General features: G+C 52.1%; 8 protein-coding genes across 8 annotated transcripts; 6 read left to right on the forward strand and 2 right to left on the reverse strand.

Annotated features, from left to right (window-relative positions):
• Positions 1-114: 114 nt before the first annotated feature.
• Positions 115-818, forward strand: sec11 (signal peptidase complex catalytic subunit SEC11; the record flags this gene model as incomplete). Its single annotated transcript, XM_749244.1, has 3 exons — positions 115-233; positions 296-514; positions 578-818. 3 exons carry the CDS (start codon positions 115-117, stop codon positions 816-818), a joined length of 579 nt encoding a protein of 192 aa, XP_754337.1.
• A 603-nt stretch (positions 819-1,421) lies between these two features.
• On the forward strand, positions 1,422-2,024 carry AFUA_3G12850 (putative ubiquitin conjugating enzyme (UbcB); the record flags this gene model as incomplete). Its single annotated transcript, XM_749243.1, has 2 exons — positions 1,422-1,640; positions 1,707-2,024. The coding sequence occupies 2 exons, from the start codon at positions 1,422-1,424 to the stop codon at positions 2,022-2,024; spliced, it is 537 nt and encodes a 178-aa protein (XP_754336.1).
• Positions 2,025-4,624: 2,600 nt separating this feature from the next.
• On the forward strand, positions 4,625-6,994 carry AFUA_3G12870 (putative GTPase activating protein (Gyp3); the record flags this gene model as incomplete). The annotated part of the gene is made up of 1 exon (XM_749241.1): positions 4,625-6,994. One exon carries the CDS (start codon positions 4,625-4,627, stop codon positions 6,992-6,994), a length of 2,370 nt encoding a protein of 789 aa, XP_754334.1.
• A 1,076-nt stretch (positions 6,995-8,070) lies between these two features.
• Positions 8,071-10,547, reverse strand: hasA (Zn(II)2Cys6 domain-containing transcription factor hasA). Its single transcript, XM_749239.2, has 2 exons — positions 9,306-10,547; positions 8,071-9,253 (listed from the first exon to the last, which is right to left on the reverse strand). The coding sequence occupies exons 1-2, from the start codon at positions 9,669-9,671 to the stop codon at positions 8,384-8,386; spliced, it is 1,236 nt and encodes a 411-aa protein (XP_754332.1). The 5' UTR covers positions 9,672-10,547; the 3' UTR covers positions 8,071-8,383.
• Positions 10,548-10,655: 108 nt separating this feature from the next.
• On the forward strand, positions 10,656-12,646 carry hasB (MFS-type transporter hasB). Its single transcript, XM_749238.3, has 3 exons — positions 10,656-11,143; positions 11,216-11,574; positions 11,634-12,646. Exons 1-3 carry the CDS (start codon positions 10,965-10,967, stop codon positions 12,443-12,445), a joined length of 1,350 nt encoding a protein of 449 aa, XP_754331.2. The 5' UTR covers positions 10,656-10,964; the 3' UTR covers positions 12,446-12,646.
• A 229-nt stretch (positions 12,647-12,875) lies between these two features.
• hasC (O-methyltransferase hasC) lies at positions 12,876-14,505 on the reverse strand. Its single transcript, XM_749237.2, has 2 exons — positions 14,154-14,505; positions 12,876-14,093 (listed from the first exon to the last, which is right to left on the reverse strand). The coding sequence occupies exons 1-2, from the start codon at positions 14,374-14,376 to the stop codon at positions 13,015-13,017; spliced, it is 1,302 nt and encodes a 433-aa protein (XP_754330.1). The 5' UTR covers positions 14,377-14,505; the 3' UTR covers positions 12,876-13,014.
• A 206-nt stretch (positions 14,506-14,711) lies between these two features.
• Positions 14,712-21,441, forward strand: nrps5 (nonribosomal peptide synthetase hasD; the record flags this gene model as incomplete). The annotated part of the gene is made up of 3 exons (XM_749236.2): positions 14,712-15,417; positions 15,472-18,480; positions 18,548-21,441. 3 exons carry the CDS (start codon positions 14,712-14,714, stop codon positions 21,439-21,441), a joined length of 6,609 nt encoding a protein of 2,202 aa, XP_754329.2.
• A 693-nt stretch (positions 21,442-22,134) lies between these two features.
• Positions 22,135-23,606, forward strand: hasE (7-dimethylallyltryptophan synthase hasE; the record flags this gene model as incomplete). Its single annotated transcript, XM_749235.2, has 2 exons — positions 22,135-23,435; positions 23,489-23,606. The coding sequence occupies 2 exons, from the start codon at positions 22,135-22,137 to the stop codon at positions 23,604-23,606; spliced, it is 1,419 nt and encodes a 472-aa protein (XP_754328.2).
• Positions 23,607-23,709: the final 103 nt, after the last annotated feature.

Consider the following 23,709-nt stretch of genomic DNA (forward strand, 5'->3'; position numbering starts at 1 on the left):
TTACTGATATCGTTTGGCATTTAACACTAAGCTACCTAGCTTTGCCCTCCGGAGCATCTCCGAAACCTCCTTTGCCAGACTCACCCTTTCCTCAGGCCATATACAACCGTCACGATGTTGTCTTTTTTATCGTCAAATCTGTCTAGCACGCGTCAGTCTATGGCGCAAGTCCTCAATTTTGCGCTGGTCCTGTCCACAGCGTTCATGCTGTGGAAGGGCCTCTCCGTGTTCACGTCAGTACCAGCCTCGGAAGGACAGGTTTCAATCGACTAACCGTGAGTTCGAATTTCTACAGAGCGAGCTCGTCACCCATCGTCGTTGTGCTCTCCGGTTCCATGGAGCCAGCCTTCCAGAGAGGCGACCTGTTATTCTTGTGGAACCGCAGCCCGCGGGCAGAGCTAGGTGAAATCGTGGTCTACAACGTCCGAGGCAAGGATATCCCGATCGTGCATCGCGTCGTTAGAACGTTCCCTCAAATCGAAGGCAAAGCGAAGAAGGTCAAGGAGGTTAATGAGTGCGTTTTGCATTCTGCTTCGATCTGCTGCGAACAATTACTGACCAGGCGAATCTGTCATAGGGCCTCCTCCGTTCCTCCCAACATGCTCCTCACCAAGGGAGACAACAACATTGCCGATGATACCGAGTTGTATGCGAAAAACCAGGACTTTCTACATCGTGAGGAGGATATTGTTGGCAGCGTGCGGGGGTATATGCCTATGGTGGGATATGTGACTATTATGCTCAGTGAGCATCCGTGGCTCAAGACGGTCCTCCTTGGGATTATGGGTCTGATGGTCATACTGCAACGGGAACAATAGTTGATGTTGAAGGTTTTTGAATAGATTGGAGTCTAGTTCACAAAGGTGATTTTGGCCGAACAGGATTGCAGCTGGCATTGTGTGATTCCTCAAATCCGAAAGTATGTGGACGAACACTACACTGCCCTCATTGTAACGTGTCCCCTGTGCTAGGATCATTGTAAAACAGTGATTAGACCATCTACTTCAATTGCTTCTGTAGCCCGAATCATTAACTGTTGCTGATTATCGCTTGACAAGCATTTCAATCAGGTACGGGTGCCCCAATCAAAGCATAAACAGAAAAATTACACTGGCAAGGTTGGAAATAATCCACCGCCAAAGGCAGTCTCTGGAACTTATTGTCGTCACTTACTGTAGGTCAAAGAACGCCAGTGCTAAACTCCACCCCACTTACCCGTCACGGCCCCGCCTTGTGAGCTAGTCGGGGGCTCAGGAGCTGTTACGCTGCACGCATATCACGGGCAGCATCTTCCTGGGTACTCATCTTTGCTACCTACAGTAGGAAGGGATCCTCTCGCCACCTTATAGCACTCTATTGTGTCTCCATCAAACCCAGGAACATCTCTACCGACCGTCCCAGTCTCGTAAAGAGCCGCGAACATGGGTAGCCAGAAGCGCATAGCTAAGGTCCGTCACTGGGATCAAGTCGCCTCGAATTTTCTAGTGTTCTACCTGCTTGCTAACGGGATAAATGTTCTGCAGGAGCTTGCCGAGTTGACAGAGAGTCCTCCCGCCGGCATCACCGTCGAGCTGGTGGATGAGTCGAATTTGTACGAATGGAAAGTCTACATGGAGGGACCAGAAGGCTCACCGTACCACGTAAGTGACCACGCGTTGAATGTCGCTTCTGTCAAAATGCAGCGCTAACTGTCCACGAAACCATAGAAAGGCAAATTCCATGTCAAGCTCGTCCTTCCCACCGAGTATCCCTTCAAACCGCCGACAGTATCGTTCGCGACGAAGATCTACCATCCGAATGTCACCAATGACGACAAGGGGAGTATGTGTCTAGGCATGCTACGGCCCGACGAATGGAAACCCAGCTCGCGGATTTCGGCTGTGCTGGAGTTCGCGCGGCAGTTGCTCAAAGAGCCCATGCCGGACGATGCGGTTGAAGGACGGATCGCGGAGCAATACAAGAATGATCCCAAGCGGTACGAGGAGATTGCCCGGGAGTGGACGAGGAAGTATGCATCGGAGTAAAGGGCGTGGTTGGATGGAGTGATGGCTGGTGCGCAGTCGTTGCGCGAGAATCAGGGACACGGAAGAATCTCAACGTTTTTCTGCATGCGACAGTTTAAAGACTGGGTGTCTGTCATATTTTTTCTGCATGCCTCAGCACCCTGATATCTCGACTGCGCTTGTCTTCATCCTGGCATTTTACGGTCGGGCTCGGTGGACGATGGACCCTTGTCGACCTTCCACTTTGCGCTTATTCTTCCATCTTTCTCAGTCAGGGAGAGCAGCGGGCGCGCGCTCAGACTATCCCTGCGTCGAAGGCCGGCGCTGCTACGTTTCGCATAAGCATGTGAAGAGTACGAGTCATATTCTTTAGATACTTCCGCGCTAGAGAATACGGAAGGCATATCATAGATGACTATGCAGAAAAAGCGCCTAATTTAGGCATGCGGTCTCTCCGTAGCTTAATCCAGAGACAGGATCAATTCCGACCGAACATACCATCTCCAACACAGCTGATACGTTGGATGACATTGTCGACAGAATGCATGACTCAGTTGGCAGTACCGCCGTTTTGACTCCTCTATAAAATAAACAAGAGATAAAGGCATATCAAGGGGGTACAGAGGGCTTGAGCCTCTTTCTTGGCCTCTGGATAATATTAACCCATCTGAGCCAATACTCCGCATTCATGCATTGACAAGGTGCTACAACCTACAGCCTACGGAGTACAGCTACAGCCTGCAGGGATAACCGGAACTGTTTGAACGGGAACAGCCGTAGCCCGACACAAGGTACATCACATTTGACGACTGGAATTGAATCGGCCCATTCAAGGCAACCGGATCAATTTCCACCAAGTGCATACGTACTCCGTATTCGAGCGACGATCAAAATAGGGACTCCTCCCCTCGGACTTGGGTCGGTGCTGGATAAGGGATAAGAATTTGGAAAAAGACCCTTGGGTGGAGCACACCCATTCTCTGGAGCACCTTAGCGGAAGATGAAACGCGAGGGAACGAATGAAGGGTTCTAGACTAGACTAGGCGACTTCCAAGGCAAATCTCAGCGCCGCACATTTGATCAATTAAAACAAGACACTGGAGGAGACTGCCTGAAGAATTAGCGGGCGTCACGCGCATTTCATTGCTATCATATTGTTTACTTTTATTCACGGTCTGTGGTTTGGGACATGTCGAGACTCGCTTCGAGAACTTGAATGGGCGGGAAAGGTACTTTTGAAGGCCTCCTATCCCAAGTATATACTGTATGCATCCATGGGTGTGATACCTCTAATCCAGTGTCAGTACTGATGCAGAGCGAAGACGGAACGGAACGAAGGTCGAACCCTTGGTTGGGAACTCAGTTGTCGTTGGTTGATTTAATCTGCGGAGTGCAGACTACTCAATAGATACATAGACTAGAGTCGAACCATAGCATGGAGCAGATAGATGGCTGTCATGTCACCTGCATATATGACCTACTAGTTAATTGGATACTGGATCTGTCATACTGGCGAACGACGGCAGGGGTGAGGGGTAAATTATTGCATACCTATGGATGGGTTTATCGATGTAACTCGGACGACTCCTGCAGCCTACTTGTAGGTACCTTAGCAGAGTCGACTGTATCTACCCATCTATTTCTCCTCAGAAAGATGAGATCGATGCCTCTGGTCCGGAGTACAGCACACTGGACATTGGATAAAAACGTAGATAGAGTTCCCTGCATCTTTAGACTGATTTACAGCGCATCCAACTTCCAAGCTCAAGACAAGGACGGAGGCATCTGTTGATATCATTCGATCGTCATCTTTTGTTAACTCGAAACAGCCCGGAAATCTTCATACTTCATTACTCGGAAATGAAGATGCAAATCTAAACGAGCTCATTGGCTTAGTGTCTTTTCCCTCCAACATTTTCTTGAAATAAATTACTTGCAGCGTCTGGTGGAGGGGGAGAAACCCAGTTGATACAGCGCTAGACCCAATCGAGGCAGTTTTGGCCTCATTTTTCCCCTTTTCCGCATCATCTCAACATTCATAAATCATAACACCGCTACGGAGTACTACCCGCTTTACGAACGAATGGGCTATGAAACCTACGAGTACTCCGTACGTACCATAGACTAAGTGTCACTAAGAAAAGCGCTAGATCTCGTTTCTCTCGTCCTTTTCCAGCTTTCATCCCGACCTCGATTCTCCATCCACAATACGGGATCCTTTTTCTTCTTGTCCTCTCCTGGGGATCGAGTCTTCAATTGAACCTCTGGTAGGATCCTGTGACTTTTGCTGGTCCAATGGACTGAGTTCATCTGGCTTTGGTGCTGGGGCCTTCTTCGATCCTCTCGTCTCTTGTTCTAATATTTTGACGCTCATTTGTTTGTCCCGTTCCGCCGTTATCGTTAGCTCGGGCTATACGACCTCCCAACGGAAATCCCAAACCACGTATCTGCGATCCTTTCGTTGGCTCTTCAAACCCTCGTTATCTTAATTACGACTCTCGTTCCTCCTCTCCAAAGACCCTCATATTCGTGTAACTGTCTGACCGTGGTATTACACCCCGTTCGTCATCCATTGCGTTATCGACAAATGTCCAGCGGGAACTGGGTTCTATCTCGTGGCCATGGTCACAGAAAATGGAGAGCTTCAGTGGTCCTCCCGGCAAGGCGAACGTGAGACAGCCAGGAGTCGTAAAGCACCACCTCATTTACGCCTCGATCCTCTGAGAATCCATCCTCCTGATCCTCGACCTTCCACTGCCGGCGCATCTCGATCTCCCTCCCCCCTCTTACCGCCGGCGCCGCATCCTCCCCGAAAAGCATCTGCATATCCTCATCCTGAGGACCCTTTTCTCCGTGGCACCTCTTCTCAAGCCAGGGGACCTGATGAAAACGCGCTGAGGAAACCAACCTACCGCTCTCCGACCTTCCCTCGTTCACCCTCCCCAAACTTGGCCCGACCAGAAGATGATTTTCAGCGTCCGTCTTACCGAAGAGGTCCTCCTCCGGGCCGACCAGGATTACGAATCTCGATGTCGACTTCGAGGATGTATAGCAGCCGCCCGCGGGGACCGCCGCCACGCGAACGCTACCCCAATGAATCTCCGTCCCGAGGCCTTGCATTACCTCGGTATACGCCTAATGGACCCTCCGACGTCTATTCAGACGAAGCGCTCCGTTCCAGCGTCAATTCGGCAATGACGTCGCGATCAAGCATTGAGCAAGCCAGCGGAACAGAACGCAGCAGTGTCTTGACGAAGAGCAGCTCCATAACCGACCTGTCGCCGGACACTCCGGATGGCCCTTACGAAAAGGATGGCGGGATGAGCGTTGAAGACGCGATTTCCATGTACTTGGATGGGTTCAGCGATGTGACGGAGGAGCCAGCTTCACCGGGCTTTGGTGACGACAGCAAAATGCGACCTATCAGTCCACGCCCGCCGACGGAACTCACGTACGACGATGGACACAGCTCCGACGAGAACTCTCCTGACCTCCATCCTTCCAATGATCTGCCGCCGGTCCCGCCGCTTTCCGAGTTGACTTCGGTAGATAGAAATCTACAAGATGAGCAGTTTTTGAAAGAGACCAATGACGAAGAACCCCCAGCAGAGTCATCGAATCAGAAAGAGACCCAGGAAACCCAGGAAACCCCGGCCGTCAATCCGTCGGAGACAAAGGTCCTACTTTCAGGCGTTGTACCTCCTCCCCTTCTGACGGGGACACAGCATCGTGATCGGTATGGATTCCGCAAGAAAACGAACTATATTACCCTTGAACAGTACGAGGCTTGGAATGGTCCATATTCAGAGTTTGTGGCGAGCCGGCGAGTCAAATGGGCAGAATTACTCAAGGAGAACGGACTGCCGACGTCCGAACCCACAGTGTTCCCAGCCAAGTCGTCCAAGATGAAGCGATTTGTCCGCAAGGGGATTCCATCTGAGTTTCGTGGGGCGGCCTGGTTCTGGTATGCTGGGGGTTTTGATCTCCTCAAGCGGAATCCGGGACTGTATGACCGGCTTGTCAAGGAAGCCATGGATTCTCCCAACAACGATGATAAGGAGCACATCGAGCGCGATCTGCATCGGACCTTCCCCGATAACGTTCACTTCAAACCCGAATTCGTCGACGAAGCTATGACCTCGGGCACTAGCTCTGGCAGCAGCAACCCGAAGTACAGCTCGGTCACTGTAGAGACTCAGATGATCCAGTCACTCCGTCGCGTTCTCTATGCATTTTCTCTTTATAATCCCAGGGTGGGCTACACGCAATCGCTCAACTTTATCACCGGTATGCTCCTGCTTTTTCTTCCGGAAGAAAAAGCATTCTGGATGCTGCACATCGTGACGTCTGTGTATCTGCCGGGCACCCATGAGATTAGCCTCGAAGGTGCCAACATCGATCTCTGGATCCTCATGGTCTTACTGAAGGAGACATTACCTCATATCTACAACAAGATCGCTGGCAACCCGGGCAGGTCGAAGACTCCCGCCCTGACGGTGGACTCTCGGCTTCCGGATATCACGCTGGGCCTGACAAACTGGCTGATGTCGTTGTTCATTGGCAGCCTGCCTTTGGAGACGACGCTGCGCGTTTGGGATGTGTTCTTCTTTGAGGGGTCCAAAACTTTTTTTCGCGTGTCGCTGGCTATATTCAAGGCCTGCGAGAAGGACATTCTTGCCGTATCCGATCCCATGGAAGTCTTCCAAGTCGTGCAGACGGTGCCGAAGAAACTGCTCGACGCCAACGCGTTGCTGGAGGATTGTTTTGTCCGGCGACACCGTGTCGGACAAGGTCGCATAGAGGAGTTGAGAGCCTCCCGACGGGCGGCTGTCCGACAGGAGAAACTGAGGCGTTCGCTGGCGATCAGCAAGGGTCAACTCCAGGCTGCCACGGACGAGTGGCCGACCACAAGGTCGCGGACGCCTATTCCTGGGTTGGAGCGCAAAGTCGCGGATTCCTGGCGTCAAATGAGGCAACATGCCTTTAGATGAATTTCCACGGGCGACCCATGGGCGACCCACGAGCTCGACTAATGATCGGGACTCTATCTACACTCTTAATGTTTATCATGTACAGCGAGGACATATGGATTCCGTTATGTAGCTATTTGCCTTCTGATACCCGTCTTTTGTAAATGCTGCCTCATCGTACCTTTTAGGACATAGCACCTGAACCGCCCCCTGCCACTTTTCCCGGGGAAAGGCTGAGATTTCTACTCACTAGAATGGTGACGCAGTCTAGGGCCGGGGAAATGCCAATCATTTCTTTACCACAGTCAAAATTCGATTCCATCCCCAACGTCTGCAGGGCTGCCCGAATAATGCGTCTAGATGCAGACAGTAGAAAGACCCCCGGTCAGTGTTGCCATTATGAAGAATCACATTGAGAAACTCATCCAGCTGATGCTGATCTTCCCGTTCGCCTATTGGCAGGTTAGATAGATAGAAATGCTTCCAATGTCATCGGAATGATTGGATACCATCTGATCGGGCCTGCTTTCCTCTCCCTTCCCCTTGGTAGTACCACTTTAAGCCTTAAAAAGTAACTCTAAGGTAAGGCCTCACCTTGGGCCCGAACTTCAAGCCAACAGCAAAGCTGAGTGGTACAGATGAGATCCAATTGACAAGGGGTCAGGATAGACTGCTTTGCAGGGCTGAGAAAGATACCCGAAAGTCTGGAAGTCCTCGCCGGCAATGAGGTGGCGGTCTGCTGGGCCACTGGCGGACATCACAGTCACACACATCGAGTGGCTGGCGCTGGCGCGGGGGCGCATGAATGGGTCTGCCAACCTCTCTGGTGGGTAAAAGACCAAGAGGGCTCGTGGGTCAGGAGGTACCTAGGGTTCAGCGTCATACAGCGCCAGTTTGTACCACCTCACTGGGGCGCGCCGTGAGAGGTGTTTGGCGGGATTCGTGGGAGAGGGGTGGCTGAATTGCACGTTCCTCAAGGGACTGTGATGTGGGGAGAGGGCGGGGGCGAGTGCTGCTCAATGTTGCTGGAGATCAACCTAGTAAATTGCCCTGGTCAGCATAGATTCAAGCCAGCTGAGGTATGGAGTCCTGTCAACCCTCCGAAACATTCTGTGGCTTTTCTTCACCTCCTTGCAGAGATGTACTCTTCCATTCCTCAAGCGCCAGCACAGCCATTGGATAAGGGGGTTTTCATCTCAGCCAGCTGTAACAATGGTGATTGGGTTCCCTTTGAAACATATGCGGGCGAAATGGTGATTGTACGACCTTACTTCATACTTCAGCCCAGTCTTACAGTGCCTAAAGTTGTCAACGTGTCTCAGAGAGGGAAGCAAAGGTAGCCATGGTCATGCCACATTTTATTTCTATTTTTGTTTTTTTTTTGTTGATTTCTATTGGCTTTTGGTCTATCTAGACGGCAACCGCGGCCATGAGAACCTCCAATGCCGCATTTTTGCGGCTGATACATTGGGTCATGTAATTTCGATCGGTGACGGACAAGCCACTCAGCATTGGCTCATTGGCGTTGTTGGAGTCGTGCTGGGAAGCCTCGCATGGCCCGCTTTCGTCCAGAAAGTCTACGGATCCATTCACCAGGTTTTGTAATGCATTGAGGGCTTGTTTCCCCTTGGAGAGGGTCATCTTGACCAGAACATTCCGGATAGCCTGACTCTCTTCCTTGGTGACTTTGTAGTCCCCCAGCGAGCAGGGGATCAGGCGCTGCTCTTCTTCCGGAGGCGACAGGCGGCGGTTGTTCATGGTCAGTTGCTCAAATAATGTGAAGATCAGCTCGATTGCGGAAAGCGTTAGGAGGATGGATGCAACGGATTTGTCGCAGGCCTCACAGACGACGAATTTCTCACACGTCTCGAGGGTGGATGTGATGGATTTCATGGCCAAGTCGAATCGATCGGACCTGTCACGACAGGTGAGCTGATGTAGAGTGGATATGTTGACCGCTTGTGTTTGAACGCAGGCGCACGGATCCCCCGTCCCGTCGAGACGCGCATGAGGGGACGGGAACCCAAAGGATATCGGTGTGGTGGGGTCACTGAGTTGCCGCAAGTACGTCTCGCCGCCACCTGTGAATGAGATGGGTGTCGTGAAAGCTTCAAGGCTCTCTGATGTGCTTTCCCTGGGGGTCTGAGCAATCGGGCCTAGGTCCATGGTCCACGTGTCCAAGCCCTGCGGCGTGGGAAGGCATTCGCTCTCATGTTCGGTCGACTTGATGCATTGGTTGGCCGGCGTCGGCTGCACAGAAGATTGGGGAAGCATATGGCCCTGCGAGCATTAGAGACAGTAGGTAACCGGGGTGGCAGAGGCAGCGACTCACCTGTTTCCAGCGGGTTGACTGGAAAAATGGACTTGGTAGTAGTGTCGTCGGATCGGAGAGATCGATGTTCAGGTTTCCCAGCCCTCCGTTGGCATCCCGCAATTGACTTGTCAGCCATTCCATCCGTAGCTGATGCTCTCTCTCTAATGTCTTCCGGTTTTTGCTCCCTTTGGGCTTTCCTGCCCTGTTTTGATAACCGTAGCGACAGTTCAAGCCCTTGGACGTGCAACGGAAACATGGAGACCCCCCCGAGCACTTGACCTTGCACTGATGACACGAATCACAGGCCGAGCGTAGCTTTTTGTGATCGGAATTGCTCGGATGGGTTGCTGGAGGACTGGTCAAATAAGGAAGTGTAGAAGTCATAGTGGTGCCAAGAGTTCTCAACCAAGGCGGTTTCTTATCCGGTGACGATGCTTAGCATCTTCAAGAAACGAGAAAAACGCTACCGGAAGGGGGTTCAAATAGGAGAGGCGGCGCGATGGGGCCAAAAAAAGGCCACACTGCAGAACTTAGCAAAAGGATGCTCTTACGATCGTCTCATTGCCCAAATCGCTGACAGATGGCGGAGTCCAATAGCGAAGCAACAATCATGCTGACACTTCCTTGGCGTCCAATCGCTACGATCAGCCTGGCAGGCTGGCAGGCCGGTACACGAGTGCTAAAAATTAACAGGGGATGGCAGTGAAGGAAGGGGAGTGCATGGCCATGATGACAGACACTCAAAAGAGATTATGGTCAGCTTTCATCTCCAGACGCTGATTGATCGAAGTAGAGTGGTTCCATGACTTACCACTTCTGCTGAATGGAAGGGTATGATGAACGAGATGGATAAGATGGCGCGGGTCGCTTCGTATTTAGTGAGAAATAAGCGTGCAGCGTGGAGAGTAGCCTAGCTCGAAGAGTCTAATTTCTGACCAAGATAGAATGTTTCGGTAAGTGAGACGAGGGAAGGGAAGGGAAGGGAAAGGACGGAAAACCGGCCGATGGTCAGCTCACCTCGTAAAAAGGTCTGGAATCACAATGGGTTGAAGATTATGGAAGGCGTGCTCGGAGGGAGTCTGGGTTTAGAAGCATTAGAGGCTTGGAGTTACGGGGCTTGGCGAGGTGGCCGCCGAGACACAATTAGGGCCGCAGTAGGCTCAGTAGGCCCAGGCGGCCTACGCTAAGGTGCGGGAGTACGGGAGTACAGTACTGAGTATGTACGGTAACTCTCAAGAAGGCTCGGCCGAGCTCAGGCTTGTAGATCCTCGGCCGAGCTAACCGGGCTGCTTTAGCTCGGCCGAACAAGCGAACGAACTAATCAAACGGATGCGGATCGCGTTGACGGTGATCTTCCTTAACTTTGTTTTGTCTGCTAACTAACTGCGTACTGTTCACTGTTAACTACCTACGGACTAGTTGACTAGGTAGCTAGTAATCACTGTTATGATGACCTATTCCGCACGAATCTCCGCCCGTTGCTTTCAGGCCGAATGTCTCTCTGTATATTCCCCCCTTCCCCGAGGACCGAGCTGATTCCTCCATCCTCTCCTTAAAAAGACTCCCACACCATGGACGACGACGTCTGTCTCCCTCATCCTCCATGCATCCTACTCTCGTGTTTCTGCAGCTTTGACCCTCTACGGTAATTGCTTCTCAACGCAATATTCCATCGCAATGTCGGAAGAAGCGCCTAAGCACGAAGCTCCCTCAGTGATCAGCCCAATAGAAAACGAGGAGAAAGGCCTGGCCCCCAAACCCCTCGAGCGCGTGCCGCCCAATGGTGGTGCCAAGGCGTGGGCTTGCGTTGCAGGCTCGTTTTTGCTACAGTTTTGTTCATTCGGCTACGTCAATGCGTATGTTTCGATTCTCTTCTCTTCTCTCTTCGTCTCGTTTGAGAAACAGCTCACTGACCTTCCCGAGAACAGATGTGGGATCTTCCAATTGTACTACCAGGAGACCATGCTCAAGGACCAAACATCATCAGCCTTGGCGTGGATCACTACCCTTCAGATCTTCCTGCTTTTTATGTTCGGTCCCGCTGTCGGCAAAATGATTGATGTCTATGGATGTCGCCGGACGCTTCCACCATTCAGCATCGGGGCTGTGTTTTCCGTATGCATGCTGAGCTTGTGCACCAAGTACTGGCAGGTCATGCTGGCGCAGGGAGTCGCCTTCGGTCTGGCTGCCGCTGGGCTCTCTCTTCCCGCTATGGCGACGGCGACGCAGTGGTTCTCGACTAAGAAAGGGTTGGCCGTTGGCATTGTGTCCGCGGGTAGCAGTCTCGGTAAGAATGGCGAACCTCTTCAACCAAACTCACATCTTGATGGCTAATGACGGACGCAGGTGGAGTGATTTATCCATGTATGCTCCCTCGACTGATAGAACAGGTCGGCTTCGCGTCGGCGGTTCGTTGGACTGCCCTCATGCAAGGCATCCTTTTGTTCATTGCCAACCTTCTCTGCTCGTCTCCCTACCCGCCGCTTGGTAGAGCAAGTAAAGAAGCCTCTGCAGAGAAGGATGCTACAGAACCTACTCCCCGCCGCAGTGGTCTTCGTGGATTCAAGAGTTTGCCCTGGGGTTTCTTCGTTTTGGGTTGTTTCTTCACCATGTGGGGGCTTTTTGCGCCCCTGAATTACCTCCCAGAGATGGCTGCGCTCCATGGATATCAGAGCTTTGCTCGGTACACCCTGGCTATTGCCAATGCCGGATCCCTGGTTGGCCGGATTGTGCCTGGCTGGGTAAGTGACATCATCGGACAGTTCAACACCATGTGCATCGTGACCAGTCTCTCCGGAGTCTTGGTGTTGGCCTTCTGGCTGCCACTGGAGTTTCATACGTCTCTGGCCGGGATTATTGTGTTTGCCTTGCTCTTCGGTTTTGTCAGCGGCGGCTTCGTGAGCCTGGGGCCCCCTTGTGTCGTCTCGCTTGCGGAAGACCGTGTGGATGAGATCGGGGTGAAGCTCGGCGGCTTCTGCTTGGCCATTGCGCTGGGAGCACTGACCGGCCTTCCTATCGAAGGGGCAATCAAAGACCGCGAAGGCAACAAATTCACGGGTCTGATGTGCTTTGCTGGAGCAACGATGATTCTCGGGGGGGTATGCACGGGGACCGCTCGGGTGTTCAAGGGCGGACCGCGACTCATGAAGAAAGTTTGATGGAAGGGGCTGCGAGTGACTGGTTGCAATTTTGCTCCCTGTAATGTTAGAGTAAATAATAGCTTAATCGGATGATCCACTCTCTCAGTTGATTTCTGTCCCGCAGGAACTACAATAGCTGAACCAACCCGGCTCCGATTCTCTTGCAACCTTGTGAACATTAGCCTGCCTGCTCCAGAAAGGGAACTCGCATAATAGAATATGATATGTTATTATAGGACCTACAGTTTATAAGGGGCACCTCCCCATTAATTTCACAGCAGTATACTCGGTGTATATATCACCTGAATAGCCTGAATTCTATAATTTGTGGATTACTCGATCATATTTCAGATTGGAGGATGTTATTATATATGGTATACGAGCTGTGCGACTCGGCTAGAGTGCGCAATATACACGACTATCTGTTACTGTAGATAGCATGCTGCAGTCACACACATAAATGTCGAGGATTTAGCTCTCTCTCATTTGGTATTCAGGCTGTTTACAGACAAGCATAACGACACTTCCCAACTTTCAAATCACAGAATCAAGAGCCCGTGACATTTAATAGACCACTGGTATCTACCCTACATCAACTCAGACTCCCATTCCAATCCTCCGGCACTATTGCCATTACCATTAGCACGTGGTGACCCCGTGCATGCACCCACAGGGCGCAGCTCCATGATCTGAGTGAGACATCCACGGGGGGAGACCACCCGGTTCAGCCGCCATCCAGCCTCCTCCGCCAGCTTTCGATACTCCCCCAGCGTGCGCTCTTTGTTCCTGCACCTGGCCAGCATGCGAATATCAGCGTACCGGGCCCCGCGTCCCAGACGCCCGTCAAACAAGACCGACTCAATAATCAAAACACGGCTTACTCCCGGCTTGATGACCATGGTCTCCCGGATTCGACGAAGCAGCTTGATACAATCCTCGTCGCCCCAGTTATGCAAGATCCATCGGAGGAGGTAGACAGATGATTCTGGAATTGGGTCCTGGAAGAAGTCCCCTCCGGTGATCGAGACGATTCGGCTGGTCAGAGGGTCATCGTCGGGGAACCGCTGCTTGAGGATCTCCGCGGTCGACGGCAGCTCGAAGGCAGCGGCCGTGGCATCGGGGAACTTCTCCAGGTAAGACCGGATAAAGTCTCCTACTCCGGCGCCGACGTCGACCACAGTCTCCGACTTGACTTCCTCCCATGGGTAGTCGGCCAGCAGCCCAGGGGCCTCGACGACACTACCCGTACCGGTGACTTTGTGGAAGCCGGCAGCTCTGCCAGTTTCGGCCAGATACTGGTAGATGGGCTTGTCGGTGTTGTAGAAAAGCTCTGTGGCAGTCTTTGGCTGATCGCTTCGCAACTGGTCTGGCAGACGCGAGAGGAGGTCATAGTATTCGCGCGGGAAAAAGTCAACCCAGTTGATCCAGGTCGCCCAGTGGTCTTTGCGGAGGAGGTTGGAGAGCCGGTTGTTGGACAGGAGGCCGGTCTTAGGATCCTGTGAAAAGTACCCCATCTCACGCAGATAGCGAACTATCTGGAATAAACCTTGTTCGTGCAATCCGGTGGCTTCGGCCAGCTGCGAAATGCTGCAAGGCTGCAGCTTCTGGACGTGGTCCGCCAGTGCGTATTCGGACGCACACAGCAGGACCTTGCTGTTCGTAAAAGCTGATTGCTAAATCAGTCGCGTTTCGCTATAAAAAGTGCATGGGCTGCTGAAAGGCTTACCAAAAACTCCATCTACCAACGTCATATGGGGCGGAGTCAGGGTGACGAGAAGCTTGTCCAAGACCTGCACAGTGTCTAAGATCTTCTGGTAGACTGAATTCGACGGACTCAGCGCCCCTGGAGACACTTCAAGACAGGAATCAAGCTCCTGCGCCAAAGGACCTTCAAGCTGCAACAACGCATGCTTGATGTTCCAGTTCAAATGCTCAAGTTCGTTTTCCATTCTGAATCTCTGCCGGTCAGGTACAAACGTTTCTCGGTAAAGTTTGATCCGTCAGTAAAGCGATAGCAATTATTTTTCTCGGCAGGTTTCTATCGAAGGAAGTAGTGTTTATGATGCTATTAATGATCAAGTCAGCTTACGCCTGGCAGTGCTCGGTGGATATCCCATACGAGCCGACATATTACCCCCCGGGCCCCCGAGGCCGTCCGGGGGCGGCGTCCGGCACCATCTCACTCAGCTTGAAGGCGCCAGCATTAAGCGGCGTTAGGCTTCATCCCAGAAATGGTTTTTTTGAAGTGGTACGGCTCGAGCATACTTGTTGGAAGGCCGCTCCAATGAACCTGACTCTCACTACTACCAGCATCACCATACAGCCGTCTGCAACAATGGCCAACCGAGCTCCTACCCTTCTGGACCACTTCCACGATCAACTGCAAAAGCACTCTTCATCAGTTGCGATCGAAGATGGAACACAGTCTGCAGACCAGGGAGCCTGGGAAAGGGTCACATATGCCCAGCTCGATGCTCTGTCCGACAGTTGGAGCAAACGTCTTCGCCAGGCCGGCGTGGGTGCAGGCTGTATAGTTCCCCTTCTATCGAAGAGATCAGTCGCAATGGTAGCAGCGACATTGGCGATCTTGAAACTCCGCGCCGCCTATGTGTCCATCGACATCGACTCGTGGGGAAAAGATCGAATAGACACTGTTTTGAAGACTGTCAACCCGCAAATCATTGTATCAACATCGCCGTGTCCAAAAGATCATTACCCGTACCCAGTTGTGGCGTTGGAGCGGAACGACTTCGATGAGACTGTAACGAGTAACGGGACTCAATGGACACGAAACGATGAGGACTCGATCGATAGAGGAAACGATCTAGCCTATATTATCTTCACGTCCGGTACGACAGGGATACCGAAAGGAGTGAAGATAGGCCAGAGATCAATTTCTCGTTATGTGAAAGAAGGGGGCGATCTGCCATTCAATTTCAACACCACACATGGCACAAGGGTGTTACTCATCTGTTCCATCGCTTTTGACGGTGAGTTACTTGATTCTTGATTGTGTGAGCGTCCTCCTAATTCAAAACACGTAGTCTGTGCCGGAGTCATGTTTAACACCCTCTGCAACGGGGGAACCTTGGTCCTGGCCGATCCGTCAACCTTTGAAACCGCGGCCAAAACATGCCATGTTTTGCCATTGACTCCAAGTATCCTGGTTACACTGGACCCTAAGGCGGGCTTTGATACGGTGGAAAAGATCTTCCTCGGTGGTGAAAGCCCAAGCCCGTCCTTGATAGAGGCATGGTCCTCTCCCCGCCGACGGCTCTACAACGCCTACGGACCTACCGAGACGACATGTACAGCGTTTATGGGAGAACTCTTGCCTGGGTCTCCGATTACTATTGGATACCCAATCTCATACAGCACTGTCACATTACTTGATGAGGATGGTATGGAATCCGTCGAAGGAGAAATCTGCATTGCTGGCCTAGGTCTCGCATTGGGCTATTTCCATGATCCAGAGCGCACAAACAGCGCTTTTGTCGAATGGAACGGGGTCAGAATCTACAAAACCGGGGACTATGGCAGGCGGACCAAGCATGGGCTACAGTTTTGCGGTCGCAGGGACAGTGTGGTCAAGAACAGGGGCTTCCTGATCAACCTCGAAGCAGATGTCGAGCCTGCTCTACTGTCCTACGACAAAGTTGACAGTGCATCAGCGTTCATGTCTCAGGGGCAACTCATCGCTTTTGTCACACCTACATCTGCCAAAGAGGGACTCCGCGAATATCTTGCGAATACGGTATCGTCGTTCCTCGTCCCCGATACGATATATTCGCTAGACGAATTTCCCAGAACAAGCAACGGAAAAGTCGACCGACGAAGCCTAATGCGTATGCATGAGCTAGAGCAAGGATCAGATACGGCCAGTCTTGAGAGAGGCCTTGGTGCAGTGGAATCCGTTCGTCGAGGATTATCTCATGTCCTCCGCCTGCCAGAATCGCAAATTCTTCCGGCTTCGTCTTTTCGCCATCTAGGTGGCCATTCACTAGCAGCAGTCATGTTAGTTTCGGTTCTGAGGAGAATGGGCTTCGGTATCAGTGTCGCCGAGGTGCTTTTGTTGGATACAGTCGAAAATATAGCTGCCGCTGTCGTGGAGTTGAGCGATATCCCGCATGCCCTTTCTGCCCAGGAAGATTTGATAGAACGACTAAGGCACGATATCTCAACAACCCGGCCGCTTGATGAAGGTGTGACAATTGCACCTATGACCGACATGCAAACCAGATTGCTCGGTGCTAGTGTTGCTACTCCAGGTCTTTCATTTATCAAGACATCATTTACCTTGGATCATCCAGAGAAAGAAGACCTTACATCTACTCTCCGTGCTGCTTGGGTTCGTCTTCATCAGACGCACGAGATCCTGAGGACTGCATTTGTCTTGACTGCATCAAATGGGACCCAAATAATCTCCCAAGAACCGGACTTTTCGTGGAAGGAGAAATTCGTCACAGAATCGGAGTGGGAGTCAGTTTGTCGACGCGAAGAGCATCTGGACGTGGCCGACTTCCCCGACTTTGACGCAGAGAACCGAGCTTCGTTGTCAAGAGTTGTCTTGATTATCGCTCCGAGGAGACGAACCCGGTTTGTCTGGACGGTTCATCACAGCTTGATTGACGGATGGTCGATGGCAACTCTGATGCGAGATTTCGCCTCTTGTCTCGATGGTAAACCCATCCCGGCACCACCCCAATTTGCTCAAGTTGCGCAAGCAATAGGTCAGCTTAAGGCTGAGTCCTCGGATAGAGCCGTTTCATTTTGGAAAGAGTACTTAGACGGATACACTCCTGCTCAGAGACTTCGAGTATCACCACCCTCTGATGTCAGCGACTATACACAAGCAGCTTTATCTCGAAAACTCACTGTCAGCGTGTCTGCCCTGGAGGATGCTGCTAGGGATCGATTTGCAGTTACACCGGCCACACTTCTTTACGCCGCTTGGGGACTTCTCCTCTCCAGGTATTCTGGCACAGACCGCGCAGCGCTCGGAGCTGTTCTATCTGGAAGAAGCTTGCCTATACCTGGTGTAGAAAACATCATCGGGCCATTGATCAATACTTTACCACTAGCAATAAACACTCAGGAGGCCCAGTCCACATACAGTTTTGTACAAAGTGTGTTTAGAAGGCTGTGTGACATCCTAGAGTTCCAATGGTCTCCTGTTGCATTGATTCAAGAAGGCTGTGGGTGCAATCCGTCAGAGCTTTTTGAGACACTCTTTGCCTTGCAGTATGACTTTCCACAGACACCCTGGAAGTCAAGCGAGGTCCCTGAGCCAAGGGATATACGTTATGAGGAAGCCACTCAGGTCCCACTCACCGTTCTATTGGATAACGCCAATGGCCAATTCGAGGTTCGATTTATTTATCGCCGGTCACATTTTGGTGATGCAACTGTTCAGAGAATGATTGGCCAGTTTGGTAATCTCCTTGAGAACCTGATTGCTGCGCAACCAGACACGGACTTGAGCAATGTCACCGGACAAATGTTCAACAATCGAGTGTATGAGATGTCGATTGCGAAGCCAGGGCAGCCGGTCAGCGCCTGTAAAGTGCCAGAAAGTTTAACGGAGGCTATTGAAAACTCTATCCAAGCGCATCCTGACATCTATGCTGTCGAAGGGTTGACGGGGCGCCTCACGTATAGGGAGTTTGGAAGGATGACGGAGCATATCTCCCAGCGTCTTTTGCAGCACATCCAGCCCGGGAGCGTGGCCTGTATGATTAGCGATGGCTCTCTTCTTTGGCTTCTGGCCATGGTTGCGATAATCAGAGCCGGTGCTATCTACTGTCCAGTAGATGAGAAACTGCCTCGCGATAGAAAAGACTACATGGTTCGAAATAGCAGAGCAGCATTGATCCTCTACGCCAATTCCAGTCAGGAACCGTTGTGCAATGGGGTTCCGTCTCTAAACATGGAGTCTATTATGCAGGAAATATCTTCATCTTCCGGCTCACCGATTGCAACCAGTCGCAATCGTCCCAGCGGTGATACTGTTGCATGCTTGGTCTATACTTCAGGAAGTACGGGCTTGCCTAAAGGTATGCTTAACTTTAAACATGCTACGCTACATATTAATGTTCGAACTTGTTACTGATAAGCTTATAGCGGTCCAGCTGCAGCACAAAGGTATTTTAAATGTGATTTCCCAGCCAGAAGGACGATTGTACTCCCGTCCGGGCCAGCGCAATGCGCAGATGCTGTCCCTTGGGTTTGATTGCTGCATCAAGGAAGTCTTTTCCACCATATGCTTTGGCGCCACTCTGGTCCTAAAAGACCCCGAGAACCCCATATCCCATCTTGCGAGAGTCGACGCTACGATGGCAACTCCGTCCCTACTTGCAACCTTGGAACCCACAGACTATCCCAACCTGAAGGTAATCACTGTTGCTGGAGAAGCCGTATCCCAAGTTCTCAACGATAAATGGGCGGCCGGACGAACTTTGATCAACGGGTACGGTCCTGCCGAGTGCACCTTGATATCTACAACAGCGATTCTGCACCCAGGAAACAGAGTGTCCATCGGTAAACCACTTCCGGGCTTGTCATGCTATCTTCTCGATTCCAATAAACGTCCCGTGCCAATGGGAGTGAGCGGAGAAATCTATATTTCGGGAGTGCAGGTCACTCCGGGGTATCTTCACAACGAGCAAGAGACATCTAAACGCTTCCTTAGCGACTCGTTCAACCCTGGCCAAGTAATGTATCGGACAGGTGATATTGGAAGAATGCTGGAGGATGGAAACATCGAGTATATCGGACGAGAAGACAATCAAATCAAACTCCGCGGGTTTCGCATTGACCTTGGGGAGGTCCAAAGCACAATTTCCAAACTAGCCTCAACGGCTAGCAATGTTGCGCTCATTGTGTCTAATGGAAACCTTGTTGCCTTTATGACCCCTGAGACCATTGATGTCAGAAGCTTAGCCAAAAGCCTTGAGACACAGCTCCCACAGTACGCCGTCCCAAATCGGATCATCGCGCTTGCGACACTTCCTACCTCGGCGAATAACAAGGTCGACTCGTCCGCATTGCAGAGGTATCTGAGGGATCATGGAAAGGATGGTGCTGTTGTTGAAGACCTTGAGACGGATACGCAACGAGTTCTAGCGGTGATATGGGCGGACATGCTTGGGCGTGATCTGAACCAGACGCCCATCAGTCCCAGTGACCGGTTCTTTGAGCTCGGAGGACACTCCTTACTGCAGATCAAAGTCGCTCAAGCCATCTCCAAACGCTGGAATATCCGGCCGTTGCCACTCAAACAAGTAATTCGCCATCATAGCCTTCAAGATCTGTCTCTTGCCATCGACGAACTTGTAAGCGACCCGCGTACAGTTTCAACAATGCCCTTCCTGGAGATGACCCCGGTGGCGCGGAACGGCCAGCTCCCACTGTCGTACCTCGAGAAAGAAATGCTGCTCAACCACCTCATATCTGGCGGCTCGCCGGCCGGAAACATGAACTTCGTTTGCAAGATCCGGGGTGACATCAACGCCGAAACCCTGGCAGACGCGTTTCAGAGGGTTACAGCAGATGTTGAAGTGTTTCGCACCAGATACTCCGTTATTGAGGGCACGCTCTTCCGGCAACAGGCCCCAGGATCTGTCAAGGTCCCTCGCGTGGTCCAAACCGGCAATCTCAGCTCATTCGTCCACGGCAGAATTACCAAATCGTTTGATCTGAGCACAGAACCACCAGTAGATGTCTCGATTATTATAGGAACCCCCATGCAAGCCATGCTGGTGGTCGTCATGTCCCACGTCGTTGGCGACGCAGCCACAATGGCGACTTATCTCAACCGGGTCTCCAGGACATACGACCTCCTGAGGTCAAACTCGCAAACAACAAACACCTCCACCGTACCAGATAATCTGACCTATATCGACTGGGCACACTGGGCTTCGACGCTACAACCCAACCCCCGAGCGCTCACCTTCTGGTCCTCGTACCTCTCCAACCCCCCCTCGCCACTTACGTTCGGCAACCCATCCCCAGCACCAGCAACATACATCGGCCTCACCCGCTCTTGGACACTCCCCCCCTCAATGTACCGCAAGCTGTCTGACCTCGCCGCCAAAGCTTCCGTTACCATGCACCAGCTCATCCTCGCCGCCGTCTTCTTCAGCCTCCAGTGCGTCGACCGCCGCGACGACATCCTCGTCGCTGCTCCCTTCACGCACCGCACCGAGCCCGGTACCGAGTCCCTCCCAGGCCTCTTCCTCGACCGCCTCCTCCTCCGCATCCAACGCTCCCCACACCAATCCTCGATCTTCGACTTCCTCTCCTCCGTCCGCGAAACCAGCCAACAAGCCCTTGCACACGTCATCCCCTTCCACACCCTCCGCCACTCCCTCGCCCACAAACCAAGCCTCATCGACCCCCTCTTCAAAGTCATGGTCACCTACCACACAGCCGCTGATCAACGGCCCCTCCTAGACCTCTCCGGTGCGGAAGTCCAGCCCATTCCGTGGCGCCATACAGGAGGTTCCAAGTTCCCATTGAAATTTGAGTTCACTGAGATGGCGACACAGGACCTCGAGGTCGACATGGAGTATGATCTGGGATGTATCAGGGAAGATATCGCACTGAGGCTGGAATTTGCGCTTTCCTTTGCATTACAGCTTATGGTTCTCGAGAGGGAGACGGATGATATCATCCAGCTCGTTCAGATGTCATTTTGCCCTGGCGAGGGCAGTCCCGTAGGGCTAACACCTTCACACGAGGGTTCGGCCGAGTTGACCAATGGGACCAACAAGACGGATAGTACTACGGGGCAACAGGAGCTCGAGAATAACCTCACGGATGTAGTTTGTGAATGTTTGGGACTTGAGATTCAGGATGTGGACGCGGACAAGTCTTTCTGGGACCTTGGGGCCCAGAGCATGGATGCACTGAAACTACAACACCTATGCGAGAAACGGGGGGTCAGGGTTAGACTGCGGGATATATTTGTTTCTAGGAGTCTTTTGGAGTTGGCAACCTGCGCTGTCATTATTTGACGATGCATAGCGAGATTGTTAAACGAATTGAATGCATTGTTTATGTCAATGGTGTTTACTTGCTACTTTCGTAGCACAGTCATGGTATGTTGACCGCACGGCATACCGAACGCCATAGTCCATAGTTTTACTTTTTACTAAGCTCTAAGTATGCCTGATGTAAGAAGATTCCAAGGCTCGGTTCACTCAACGCAAAGCCCCATTTCTTCTTACCTTGGGCCCCCAAGCAGACCAAGAAATGCCAAGTCGGAGCCGAGCCACCCCCCCGGAGGAAGTATACCACAAATCGGACGCCGCAAAAGCATAACGTAGAAAGACCTTATTAGCTAAGCGGCTGAGTCAAATGCCCGGAGGAAGTGTAGGGCAAATCGGACGCCGCAAAAGTAGACCCCCGAAACAATGGGAGTACCGAGTACCGAGTACCGTTGCAGCGGAGGGTCTGTACGCGGGATCTGCTGACCCGGGGCTGAGGGGCCATGCAAGGCTCGTGCAGCTGAACGAGTCGAGTCTCGGACAGTTGGCAAAAGGCGCAGAACACGTGGCTCTGACGGGGGATCACCACATTGTCGGACCGTATATAGATAGGCCTCGCACGAGCCCAAGCCGAAGGGGAGGGAAGACCGAGAGATCGACTCAGGACAGCAGTGAACAACATACTGCAAAGAATCTAGTCTTTGTCACACATCATTCAACATGTCCATCGGAGCCGAGATCGATTCGCTGGTTCCTGCTCCACCGGGCCTCAACGGCACCGCTGCGGGCTATCCAGCCAAGACGCAGAAGGAGTTAAGCAACGGAGACTTTGACGCGCACGATGGTCTTTCTCTTGCACAACTGACACCGTACGATGTCTTGACGGCTGCACTTCCGCTGCCGGCTCCGGCTTCGAGCACAGGGTTCTGGTGGCGGGAGACGGGCCCTGTTATGAGCAAGCTTTTGGCCAAGGCGAACTACCCTCTTTACACTCATTACAAGTACCTTATGTTATACCATACCCATATTCTCCCATTGTTGGGACCTCGACCGCCGCTCGAGAACTCGACGCACCCGTCGCCGAGTAACGCGCCGTGGAGGTCCTTCCTGACAGACGACTTCACTCCGCTCGAGCCGAGCTGGAACGTGAACGGGAACTCGGAAGCACAGAGCACAATCCGTCTTGGTATTGAACCTATAGGCTTTGAAGCCGGGGCTGCAGCGGACCCATTCAACCAAGCTGCCGTGACGCAGTTCATGCACTCATACGAGGCAACCGAAGTCGGTGCCACGCTGACGCTGTTCGAGCACTTCCGCAACGACATGTTTGTTGGCCCAGAAACGTACGCTGCGTTAAGAGCGAAGATACCAGAAGGCGAGCATACCACACAGAGTTTCCTGGCGTTCGACCTGGACGCGGGTCGTGTCACCACAAAGGCGTACTTTTTCCCGATTCTCATGTCGTTGAAAACTGGACAGAGCACAACAAAGGTGGTCTCTGATTCCATTCTGCATCTAGCGCTGAAGAGTGAGGTGTGGGGTGTGCAGACCATCGCCGCGATGTCGGTCATGGAGGCGTGGATAGGTAGCTACGGTGGCGCGGCAAAGACGGAGATGATCAGCGTCGATTGCGTGAACGAGGCAGACTCTCGGATCAAGATATACGTGCGGATGCCACATACATCCTTGCGGAAGGTAAAAGAGGCGTACTGCTTAGGTGGGCGGTTGACAGACGAGAACACAAAGGAGGGCCTGAAGCTGCTGGACGAGCTGTGGAGGACGGTCTTCGGCATCGACGACGAGGACGCGGAGCTGCCACAGAATAGCCATCGCACCGCAGGCACAATATTCAATTTCGAGCTGAGGCCAGGGAAATGGTTCCCCGAGCCCAAGGTATACCTGCCCGTCCGACACTACTGTGAAAGTGATATGCAGATTGCTAGTCGGCTACAAACGTTCTTTGGAAGGCTCGGATGGCACAACATGGAGAAAGATTATTGCAAGCATCTGGAAGATTTGTTGTAAGTTATCCAGTCTCTTTGACATGGATCCGTATCAGCGCTGACTTTTATAGTCCCCATCATCCACTGTCCTCGTCAACGGGCACACACACCTTTCTCTCATTTTCGTATAAGAAGCAGAAGGGGGTCTATATGACCATGTATTATAATCTCCGGGTGTACAGCACCTAAGCACTGATGGTGTTCATTTGAGAAAGTTATGACAGTTTTTCAAATTGTTATCAAGTGGTATCATGTCATCTTACGAGTCGTTCTCTTTCACATACTAGGAATG

This window comes from Aspergillus fumigatus, chromosome 3, assembly GCF_000002655.1.
Source record: "Aspergillus fumigatus Af293 chromosome 3, whole genome shotgun sequence".
NCBI lineage: Eukaryota > Fungi > Ascomycota > Eurotiomycetes > Eurotiales > Aspergillaceae > Aspergillus > Aspergillus fumigatus.